Raw genomic sequence first — 12,467 nt, forward strand, 5'->3', positions numbered from 1 at the left:
CATTATTATCTTGATTTATTTCTTAACTGCCTCTGTTTTTTATATAAAGCAAGGAAAGACTTTCAGAGACAAATGCAGTAGTCATTGTTCAAGGGAAACTTGAGAAGAGGACATTTGGCCTAAGCAAGTGCTTGCTAATGAGTTTTCATTTTAGAGGAGGTTAGCAGAAGTTTAATTTTTTTTAATTGTTTGATTCAAGTCCACATACTATGAATTTGTTATTTCATTTAGTTAATTCTCTAATTCTAATGTGCTCACAGTGTCAAATATTAGTGTAAAATACATTCTAGATTTTTTATGTGTTTGTTATATGTAAGGGGTAAGTGAATTTTAAAAGATAAGCAGATGTTGAATTGTATTTGAGAGTTTTTTTTATGTTACATCAGTTGATACATGTGATATTCACAAGAGCTGAAAGAAACTGGGCTTTCTGAACATCAACAGAGCAGTATAGGGGCTACAGCAACAACAGAGGGAATGAAATGCACCTCACGGAACATCAAATTCTAATGACAAAACAGAAACCATTATGAGTCACAAAACAGATAAATTATATCAAATCATAACATGCTCAAATGGTTTTAATACCAGCTCAGATACCCATATTGCAAGGAAGACCACAGACTGATTTAACAGTAACTCCACATGGACTCCTGTGTTTCAAATATAAAACCACTGATTATTGCAGGAACTCACCTTGTTTATAAAATCTGATCAATCCACACTTACTAACTTCTCCTCTAAGACTAACTTATGATTAGCTCCAGCACCTAAAAATCTTTAAGTGTCCTTTCCTACCTTTCCCTTTGAAACCTCTTTTATCCTGGTGTTTTCCTTTGCTCTACAAGTCTTATAAACCCAGGTTCATATGATTGTCAGTTTACTTGGTGGTCTTTATAAGGTAGATTTGAAAAAAATTTTCATTAGACCGCTACTTACTATAATAGAAATAAAACTTTGTAATATAAAGCAATTTTTATTTATTTTTATTTTATATTTATTTAGATTAACATTACTACAGGATACTCACCGCTCACACCTGAGGGAATATGAAAAATACATACAAGATGTCAAGAGCTCAAAGAGTACCATCCAGAACCTAGAGAATTCATCAAATCAAGTTCTAAATTTTAAATTCTATAAAAGCATGAAAGTTTATGTGGATAATTTAATTGACTGTCTTAATAAAAAGGTACATATCTATAAATATGTAATCATTTCCTTTTTATGGAGAAATTCCCTTACAATGTGATTTTTTTAAAAGTCTAAATCCCATAAGTAAATATTTCATCTAGGACTCTTGCTACACATTTTTGACATACTGGAGTATTAAGTGTTCCCTCAATGTTGGACAGTTAGACGTTTTTTGTAATCATTTTGCAACTTATAAATAGCAGTATACATTTTTAAAATTCCATCTGTTTAAGAAAAGTTCCTAGAAAGTAAATTATTAAGTGAAAGGGTCTAAATATTTTTAAGGCTTACGAAACATTGCTAAATTATCCTCCAGAAAGATTGTATCTAGTTTACTACATTAAAAAATGGTTTTTGTTTTTACATATTTATTTTGATCTCAAACAAGCCCTTTGTTTTGTTAACACATGTAGTTTTTCTTCTTTTGAATAATTGTGTCCTTTGCCCTGCTATCTTCTTGGTTTATACGGAGGTTTTTTGTGGGTTTTTTTTCCTTTTTTCTTTTTCCAGTATATGGTGAACAGTTCTTTATTGCTTAAAAATTTTAGTGCTTTATCCTATTTGATGTAGGTAAACATTCCAATTTGCTTTGTCTTTTGATTTTGTTTGCAATGGTTTTTTCACATTAGATATGTTTTTTTGTTTTTAATTTTTTTTATTGAAGTATAGTTGATTTACAACGTGTTAGTTTCTGGTATACAGCAAAGTGATTCGGTTATGTATATGTATGTTCATTTTCATATTTTTTTCCATTATGGTTTATTACAGGATATTGAATATAGTTCCCCGTGATGTACAGTCGGACCTGGTTGTTTATTTTATATATAGTAGTTTGTATCCACTAATCCCAAACTCCTAATTTATCCCTCCCCCACCCCCTTTCTCCTTTGGTAACCATAAATTTGTTTTCTGTGTCTATGACACAGAAATATGTTGTCTATGTCTGTTTCTGTTTTGTAAATAAGTTCATTTGTATCATATTTTAGATTCTGCATATAAGTGATATCATATGGTATTTGTCTTTCTCCTTCTGACTTATTTCACTTAGTATGATAATCTCTAGGTCCATCCATGTTGCTGCAAATGGCATTATTTCATTCTTTTTTATGGCTGAGTAGTATTCCATTGCGTGTGTGTGTGTGTGTGTGTGTGCATGCGTGTGTACACCACATCTTCCTTATCCATTCATCTGTCAGTGGACATTTAGGTTGTTTCCATGTCTTGGCTATTGTAAATAATGCTGCTGTGAACATTGGTGTGCATGTATCTTTTCAAATTAAGAGTTTTCTCCAGATACATGCCCAGGAGTGGGATTGCAAGATCATATGGCAACTCTAGTTTTAGTTTTTTAAGGAACCCCCATACTGTTTTCCATAATGGCTGCACCAGTTTACATTCCCACCAACAGTGTAGCAGGGTTCCCTTTTCTCCACACCCTCTCCAGCATTTGTTATATGTAGACTTTTTGATGTTGGCCATTGTGACCAGTGTGAGGTGATACCTCATTGTAGTTTTGATTTGCATTTCTCTAGTAATTAGCAATGTCATCAGATGTTTTGAAATTTTTGTGTTAATCAGATTTATGAATCATTCTTTTCCATTATAATTTCTGTTTTTGTTTTATACATACTAAGTCCTTACACTGGGGTCTTAAGTTGTCCTTTTTTTAAAGTAGACTAATCATTTTTAAAATATACTCTACTTTCTGCATTACTTTTAATTTACTTTTAAAATATTATAAATAATTGTATTTTCTGCCCTATTGTTTTAAGTTGACTACCTTTAATATCACTTGGTAGTTACTTTTCTGAAATATCTATTACAATGTAACTTTCTTCATTCATCCTTGAAGAATTCCACTGTCAAAGGCTTGAATCCATAGCATTAGCTATGGAACATTGTTGGAGTTGGGGGGATTGTTGCCCAAGAAATATAAAAATGCCAATTTCAACTAATCACTCAATTCTTCTTGACAGCTTTCTTACTTGTCTGGTTAGGTCTCTTCCATTCTCTATTTTTTTCAAATTTTACCAGTTTCCTCAAGTGTTCCCTACAGTCTGCCCCTGCTCAGCCTGTGAAAAATAGCTGCAGTCATCATTTCCTCCTTCTCTTTTAGCTCAAAAAAGAATCCTTCTTCTTATCTATCCACTCTTACCATGTTCCTGACTCCAGCCCGTTAGGTTTTATTATTTATGATATTTATAGCTGTTTTAATACACTAAGTTGATTTTCTAGTTTTATTAGTATTAAAAGTATTGGAAGCTAGGTCTGTTCCTCACAATGTTCTTTTAATTGAGATGAGATGGTATAAAAAATGTTTCTGTATATGAGAATTGAGCATGTAATGTGCTTATATATAAATATTATTTTTTATAATTCATTAATGATGACCCACAAAATGTTACTTATATATGTATTTCAGATTATCAACATCCAAGAAATAGAATCAGCCATGCATGCACTCCTTGTAAAACAAGCCATGATCTTTATGAAACGCAGGCAAGATGAATTAAAACATGAATCAGCGTATTTACAACAGTTATCACGTTAGTGTTTTTCATGTTCAATGTGATTTTTTATTCATTAAGCTAAATTATCAGCTAAAAGATAAAAATATTTTTATTCCTGTATAAAAAATGTTTTTTGAGTATTTTCCCACTAACCTTTCACTTAGCCCCTTCCAAAAATCCCAAACCATTTAAGCTAGGGCTTCAAAATGTCTTAAATGCAGTCTAAAACTAAACAATGAAAATTATAACTTCTAATCACTTAGTATTTGAAACAAAATATTTATAGGACCATTTAATGACTGTTTGGAGATGACTTGACATAAATATATAGACTGTGTCAGAAATACAACTTTATAAATTTTCCATAGCCCGTCCACAGATTGTTTGTGGAGGTTAAAGAAATTCTGGTGGTTTCAGCATAGAATCATCTGTAAGATCTTATTATATTAATAAAAGATTTGGATGCTTCCCTTCAGTTCTCACACTGGTTTTGTATTTTCAGAGATGTCTTCCATTGATTAAGGTGCTGTCAGGGTATAGTGAAAGAAATGGGACCATAGCATCAAGTAGATGATAAAAGCAAAATGAGAATGACTCAAATACATGACATTCAGTTGGTCATAAATTACAGTACATGCTAAAATAGGAAATAATATGAATGACATATTGGTAATGCAGATGTTTCTAGCATTTGACTATAGGGACAGAAAAAAAACTGGTGAAAACTGCTGAAAAAGAATACGAGGGAAAGAAACTTTATATTAAATTTTGTTACTGTTCTCAAGTGCTGAACTATATTCGCCATACAAGGTACATTTTCTTAGACTAGCAAACTCAATGACTGTTAATATTGTGATAGGGAGTTAACATTGCAATTTCATTGCATGATGAAATATGCAATTTAAGCATATTCTATGTGTGTGTCTTTATATATACAGATATGTATATATACCTAAGATATAACTTGTTTTCAAAGTGTTTCACTGTATTTCTTTTGAGAATTTGCAGTATGAAATCAGTTTTATTCATTAACAGGCAAAGCTGAGATGTCAACAAATAGAAGCTTGGCTATAGATGAAAAAACTCAGTGGATTTTAGAAGAGATTGAATCTCGAAGGTAACTATATAAAGACTTAAAGCATCATTGAGCAAGTATTTTTTGCTACTTAAATACAATTAACCATATAGTATAAATAACCATAACCTAGCATATTAATTTGTGAGAATGATGTAAAACCAAAATTTATGGTTTAAAGATGCACTGGTATATTTGGATCAGTCAGAAGGAATGGGTAAAATGACATTTGTCAGGCTGGGAATGGCTCATACCTAGAAGCTGGTCCTAATTACATTGTTACCTGCTCTTCCAAATCTGGGTAGGCTATGGGAATGTCTTACAGGAAAAAAGAGGGAGAACCAATTCAGATTAATGAAGCTAAAATGTCAAAAATATTAACATAAAATTGCATGCAAATGTGATGGTTTATTTCTGGGTATTTTAAGTAAGTGATGACTTTACTTTTTGTTTTAAAGCATTTCTTTTCAACAGGAGCTATTTGTTTTTTATTTGGTTTTGGTTTATTGCAAAATATAGGGCACGAAGAAGACAAGCAAGGGTTCTTTCTGGGAATTGTACTCATCAGGAAGGAACATCTAGTGATGATGAACTATCTTCAGACATGATTGACTTCCAAAAAAGCCAAGGTCAGTTATCAAGTTTCTAATGTGTCTTGAAGTATTGAAATGATGGAAAATGCTTTACTGTGATTGCCCTTAATTATTTAAGCTATGTAAAATAGTTGGTAAAATTCAGGAAAAAAGGAATACATTTTTTTTTTGCATATATGACTTGTCCTTACCTCTGAAAAAATGGATAAAATGGAGGAGCATGATGAGTATTCCTGAGTTTTCTCCGTCAACCTTTTTCATCTCCTGTTATAAAGGAACCATGAACATTTTTGGCTTCATTTCACTACTGCATACTTTCTATATTATAATTTTTAATTTAAAATAATTGAATTTAGTAAAGCCCAGTTTTAGCATTATAAGGTAAAATATGTATAGTTGAGTGTGGGCTTTACAGTCAACCAGATGAGTTCAAAGAGGGGATCTAGTCTGTGTGATCATTGGCAGATTCCTTGACTTCACTATATCTGATATTGTTGTTTGTTTGCTTGTTCTTTGTCTGTAAATAGGTAGGCTAGAAGCACCTACCTTATAGGGAACATAGTTATGATGATGAAATGAGATAATGTATTTATAATGTTTTGGCATATAGCAGGGGCTCAATAAACAGCAGACTTTACTAGTGTCAATTGTTACTAAAGTGTTTTTTTAATAAAACCTAATTTATATGTTAACGTCAAAGGATAATTTTCAGCTCAGTTGATTACATAAGTTATATATAACTATGTTTATAGGAAGCAAACTTCAAAATCATAAACTTAAAATGCATATTATACAGAGACTCATTTTCTTCACAGGTGACATTTTACAGGATCATAAGAAGATTTTTGAAGATGTACACGATGATTTTTGTAATATCCAGAATATTTTATTGAAATTTCAACAATGGCGAGAAAAGTTTCCTGATTCTTATTATGAAGCTTTCATTAGTTTATGCATTCCGAAGCTTTTAAATCCCCTAATACGATTTCAGTTGATTGATTGGAATCCTCTTAAGGTACATAAGCTTAACATGTGAAAAAAATAATCCTGATCACATTTAGTTACTTAAATCCTCTAGTTATCAGGTTAACTATAAAGTACCTTACCTTTAACATTGGAATTGATAATTTGTGCTTTGGAGTAATAGTCTGCACTCGTCTTTTCTTGGTTCTCACTCTGTTTTTAAGGCTGAGTGACACTTAACATCAGTAAAAGAAACACTTTTTCTTTTAAATCTTCTTCTATGATAAGTTTAAGATCACTCAAAAAAGTAAAGGTAGTATTAGACCTTAAGAATTTTACTGTCTGTTTGAGTGAAATTAAAATAGGTACCAAGAGTTCTGAAGTTGGAGATGACATAATGGGAATACTTGGCTAGGAAAGCTACAATGAAGATGAGGAATTTAAATGAGGATTTGAAGGATATATAGAATTTAAACAGGAAGACAGAGGAAGGAAAGGGTATTTCATAAAGGTACATAGGGAGAAATATTAGTTTAGTAGAGACTGCGTAGATCCTAAATTAAGAGATATGAACTTGTTTTGATAGGTAATGGGAGGCGTGACATGATGAAGGTAATGTTTTAGGAAGCCCTGAGCAACAGGCTAACTTGGAGGCTAGGGAGAAAGAGTTGAAGGTATATACTGAAAGGCTATTGCTGTAGCCCAAGTGCAGGGTGAAGAATTCCTCACGTGGGGTGATAGTGACAAAGGGAAGGGAAAGAAAGTGTTGATTACAAGGGAAGAGAAAGAAAGTGTTGATTACAAGTGGCGTTATGAAGTAAGAATCAGTAAAATACTGAGAATAACCCTAACACAACACATCAAAAAGATGACCCCAAGGTTTGGAGTCTGAGTTATTAGTACAATGGTAGTTCCATTCATAAAAATGGTGACTTTTCAGAGAGGAAAACATTTTTGATGGAAGTTTTACTTTATAGACAATGAAATGATGATGGGACATCCATGTGGATATGCCTGTTAAGCAAACAGAAATGAGAAAATGAAACTCTAGGAAGAAAGGAGAGCTGAAAATAAAGATTTAACAAAGTAAAGGATGGATCCCTGTCGTTTTATCTTCCTCTGCTCTAGTCATGCATGCCTTTAGGCTCTGTGTTAGGGCCATGCAGTGTTCATAGTTTAGGAGCCAAGCTTATCCCTAAGAAAGTGGTAGGTAGTTGGTCGGAAAGCAGCCTAGTTGTTAACCACTCCAGCTGAACTGAGTACTCTGTTACATCTGGCAAAGATCTGTTCATTCAGTTATTCAGCAAATAATAATTGGCCATCTGCTGTTTGTTTAATAATAAGCTAAACCACATGCAAAGTATACATTTGTGCCAGTGAGACTTGAGAGAGCCAGAAGTGAATTTTGCGTGAGGTAAGTGTATTTTTATAAACAAAGTCCATGGCTATTTTAACTGCTGTTGTTATAAACGTATATTTTGCTCCTAACAGTACCTGCCATGTAGTAGGCTCTGAACACATAGTGGACATTTCTGGATATGAATGAATGCATGAAACGCAGTGTTCTGTCCTACTGCCTAGACATCATGTCTTAGTCATGTCATCCTGCCTACCCTTGGTGGTCTAGTACTGTATATATTGGGTTAAAATATGGAATTATTCTCCTTTGATCCTTAGAAAAGCTCTGGTAATTACTGAAAAAGTTAACTATTTAAAAATAAACTAATGTTTAAGAATTTATTTATAACTTGGATAATTTTATTTATAAGTTTGATTCCATAGGTCTAAAACAGATGCCATGGTTCACATCTATAGAGGAATTTATAGATAGCAGTATGGAAGATTCAAAGAAGGAAGATAGTTCTGATAAGAAAATCTTGTCTACTGTCATCAGCAAAACAATTATTCCTCGACTTACAGGTACTGTTTTGTAATCTTGGTAAAATTAAATTGTTCTTTGGCAAAGTATAAGATCATTAATTTCTGTTACAGTCACAAATTTTTTTAGACGTTTTTGAACACAAGAACTGTAATATGCAGTAAAAATCAACAGATGTTATAATTTAAGCTGATTAAAAATGCTTGTTTGTGCAAGTGATTGGCTATCAAACTCCTGATACTTTTGGATCTTTAGTATTTGTGACATTAGTGTTACTTTTATTTTTATTTTTTTAAATTTATTTATTTTATTTTTGGCTGCGTTGGGTCTTCATTGCTGCGCACAGGCTTTTCTCTAGTTGGCGGCGAGCGGGCTGTAGAGTGCAGGCTCAGTAGTTGTGGTGCACGGGCTTAGTTGCTCTGTGGCATGTGGAATCTTCCTGGACCAGGGCTCAAACCCGTGTCCCCTGCATTGGCAGGTGGATTCTTAACCACTGCACCACCAGGGAAGCCCTAGTATTACTTTCATTAGTTACTTTTTTATAAGTCATTTATTAGGGGCACACTTTCATCTCTACTACATGTATTTCTTTCTTTCCCTTAACTTCTCCTCTTATGTTTCTTTTTTTTTTTTTTAATTTTTATTGGAGTATGGTTGATTTACATTGTTGTGTTAGTTTCAGATGTACAGCAAAGTGAATCAGTTATACATATCCACTCTCTTTTTGGATTCTTTTCCCATATAGGCCATTACAGAGTATTGAGTAGAGTTCCCTGTGCTATACAGCAGGTTCTTATTAGTTATCAATTTTATATATAGTAGTATGTACATGTCAATCCCAATCTCTTGATTTACCCCTCCCCCCCATCCCTTGGTAACTATAAGTTTGTTTTCCATATCCATGACTCTACTTCTATTTTGTAAATAAATTCATTTGTACCCTTATTTTTAGATTCCACATATAAGCGATAACGTGATATTTGTCTTTGTCTGACTTACTTCACCCAGTATGACAATCTCTAGGTCCATCCATGTTGCTGCAAATGACATTATTTGTTCTTTTTTATGGCTGAGTAATATTCCATTGTATATATGTACCACATCTTCTTTATACATTCCTCTGTTGATGGACATTTAGGTTGCTTCCATGTCCTGGCTATTGTAAACAGTGCTGCAGTGAACATTGGGGTGCATGTATCATTTTGAATTATGGTTTTCTCCAGGTATATGCCCAGGAGTGAGATTGCTGGGTCATATGGTAGTTCTATTTTTAGTTTTTTAAGGAACCTCCCATACTGTTCTCCATAGTGGCTGTACCAATTCACATCCCCATCAACAGTGTAGGAGGGTTCCCTTTTCTCCACATCCCCTCCAGCACTTACTGTTGGTGGACTTTTTGATGATTGCCATTCTGACCGGTGTGAGGTTATACCTCATTGTAGTTTTTATTTGCATTTCTCTAATAATTAGTGACGTTGAGCAGCTTTTCATGTGCTTTTTGGCCATCTGTATGTCTTCTTCAGAGAAATGCCTATGCAGATCTTCCGCCCATTCTTTGATTGGGTTATTTGTTTTTTTGATATTGAGCTGCATGAGCTGTTTGTATATTTTGAGATTAATCCCTTGTAGGTTCCTTCATTTGCAAATATTTTCTCCCATTCTGAGGCTTGTCTCTTTGTTTTGTTTATGGTTTCCTTTGCTGTACAAAAGATTTCAAGTTTAGGGTATTCCCTGGCAGTCCAGTGGTTAGGATTCCCATGTTCTCACTTCTGAGGTCCTGGGTTTGATCCCTGGTTGGGGAACTAAAATTCCACAAGCCATGTGGCGTGGCAAAAGATTTTAAGTTTAATTAGATCCCATTTGTTTATTTTTGTTTTTATTTTCACTAGGAGGTGGATCAAAAAAGATCTTGTTGCAATTTATGTTAGAGAGTGTTCTGCCTATGTTTTCCTCTAAAAGTTTTATAGTGGCTGGCCTTACATTTAGGTCTTTAATCCATTTTGAGTTTATTTTTGTGTATGGTGTGTTTCTTCTTTCTTTAAAAAACATTACTACATTTCCCTCACATCTGCCACTAGCACTCAGAAGCCCTTGGGCATTGATGCTTGTGCTTCAGTCTGAAGACTTGTTTTATCTGAAATTGTACTTGATAAGGATCTGTTCCACCATGTCACTGAGAATGGATTCTGACAGCAAAGTCTGCAGAAGTCTTAAAAGATGAAGCAACTTACTTTATATTGCTTCTCAGCCAACTTGACTGTACTTTAAAGATTTTTCTTCATATAACTTGCAGTGCAATCATGGGGTATCTTAGAAAGATAGTACTTTTAACTATTTACTTTTAGCTATTAAGCACTATTAATGATAGCATAGAATATATGTGCCTCATTTAAGTACTCATCTGAAAACTCCAAATATTTCACTTACAAGTAAACAGTTCCTCAAATAAGTAGCATTATGAGAAATTAATACTGTATATTTATTCTCAAGTCCTATCCTGGACCTTCTTCATACTCTTCATGAGCTCCCTGGGTAATTGCAGACTCTCCTCTAGTGCCATCTCTATCTGTGTTGCTCAGTATGGTAACCACTAGCAATATGTAGCTATTAAAATATAAATTTCAAATTAGTAAAATTAAAATTCAGTTCTCAGTCACACTAGTCACATTTTAAATCTTCAATAGCCATATATCACTCATGGCTATCATATTAAATAGTGCAGATGTAAGATGTTTTTTCCATCATCACAGAAAGTTCTTTTGGATGGTACTATTCTGCTTCATTTTAAATCAGAAAGAACTGGAAGAACAAGTCCAGATGTCTTCTTAGAGCACCAGATCTCTCTTATCAAAGTACCTTCTGAGTACATCTACTTGACAACTCAAACTCCACATGCAAAATTATACTTGTCATCTTTGCTGCAGACCTGCTCCTCTTATATTCCTTGTCTAGAAAATGGTACCTCCATCTACCCACATATTCAAACCAGAACTTTCAAGTCATCCACTCCTCCCTTTTTCTTACCTCCTTATATAAGCAATTGCCAAGTCTGTTTTTTTTTTCCTTTTTCTAACCCATTTTCTATACAAAAACCATGGTGATCTATCTAAAATATGTCTGATTCTGTCATACCTCACGTAAAACACTTTAATTATTCTTAACTGTCTTTAGGATGAAGTCTAAACTCTTTAACATGCTTTCCAGGCCTTTCAGGATTTTGTCTCCTTTTAGTAGTGCTTTAGCCCCATCTCCTGCCAAGCTCGGTTCCTTCTTCCCCTCATTTCCACCTCTACTGGACTTCAGCTATATTCTCCTTGGCCTTTATATCTTCTACCCTCCATCCACTTGACAAATCCCCTAACTCTACCTCTTTCATCTAGCTAACTTCTCCTCATCTTTCAGAACTCAGTATGGACATCACTTCTAGGAACTGGATTAGGCATACCTTTCAGGGTTCCTGTAGCACTCTGAACTCATACTTAGGGTGGCATCTACACATTTAATTATAATTGCTTACCTAAACTTTTGTATTTGCCATTAGACAGAATTGTTCAGAGGCAGTTACCTAGTCTTACTTATTGCTTTGTTTCCTGTCGTTAATGCTAGGCACATAGTAGGCTCTCAGTATTAGTTGACCAAATATTTCTAAGGTTATTACAAGCCTAACCTTCTAGACGCCTGAGAAATCACTGTTTTATATTTGACTTGGGGTGTTTCTTTTTAACCTATTTAAATTTAAAAAAGTTATTTAACGTGTATTTTACAAGGGTCAAGCACAGTTGTTACTTCAGTGTATACAGCAATGAACAAAATAATAATCCCTGCTCTCATGGAGCTTACATTCCATGAAGAAGACAAATGATAAACAAGATAAATAAATAAAATCTAGAGTATGTTGGTTAAAATGGCCAAGGAGAAAAATAAAGTAAGGGAAAGAGATACAAATTATGAAAGAGTAGTGCAATTTAAAATAGGTTGGCCAGGGAAAGCTTTCCTGGGAAGGTCACAAATGAGCAGATTCCAAAAGGAAGTAAAGAAGTGGCCCATATGAATATCTGAGGTAACAGCATCCAAGGCAGCAGAAACAGCAAGTACAAAGGCCCTGAGGCAGGAGCTAGCCTGATTTGCTTGAAAAACAGCACATAAGCCAGGGTAACTTTAGTAGAATGAGCAAGGGGGAGACTAAGAAGTGGTGAGCAGGATGAAGTGTCTGTGTCATATGGGGCCTTATAATCATTTGTAAGGACTTCTAC

At 33.9% G+C, this 12,467-nt stretch overlaps 1 protein-coding gene across 6 annotated transcripts in view; it reads left to right on the forward strand.

Annotated features, from left to right (window-relative positions):
• Nucleotides 1-12,467, forward strand: part of GCFC2 (GC-rich sequence DNA-binding factor 2) — a 73,159-nt gene that overhangs the window by 43,926 nt on the left and 16,766 nt on the right. For 3 of the 6 annotated variants that reach the window (XM_057558407.1, XM_007174688.2, XM_057558408.1), the window contains exons 6-11: nt 1,006-1,192; nt 3,617-3,740; nt 4,740-4,821; nt 5,299-5,408; nt 6,188-6,387; nt 8,105-8,255. In XM_057558407.1, the coding sequence (XP_057414390.1) occupies nt 1,006-1,192; nt 3,617-3,740; nt 4,740-4,821; nt 5,299-5,408; nt 6,188-6,387; nt 8,105-8,255 (854 nt within the window). Of the gene's footprint in view, nt 1-1,005; nt 1,193-3,616; nt 3,741-4,739; nt 4,822-5,298; nt 5,409-6,187; nt 6,388-8,104; nt 8,256-12,467 lie in introns of those variants that run through there. The other 3 variants (XM_007174689.2, XM_057558409.1, XR_009009938.1) reach the window with 3 other exon arrangements.

The sequence above is a fragment of the Balaenoptera acutorostrata genome, chromosome 12, assembly GCF_949987535.1.
Source record: "Balaenoptera acutorostrata chromosome 12, mBalAcu1.1, whole genome shotgun sequence".
Classification (NCBI taxonomy): Eukaryota; Metazoa; Chordata; class Mammalia; order Artiodactyla; family Balaenopteridae; genus Balaenoptera; species Balaenoptera acutorostrata.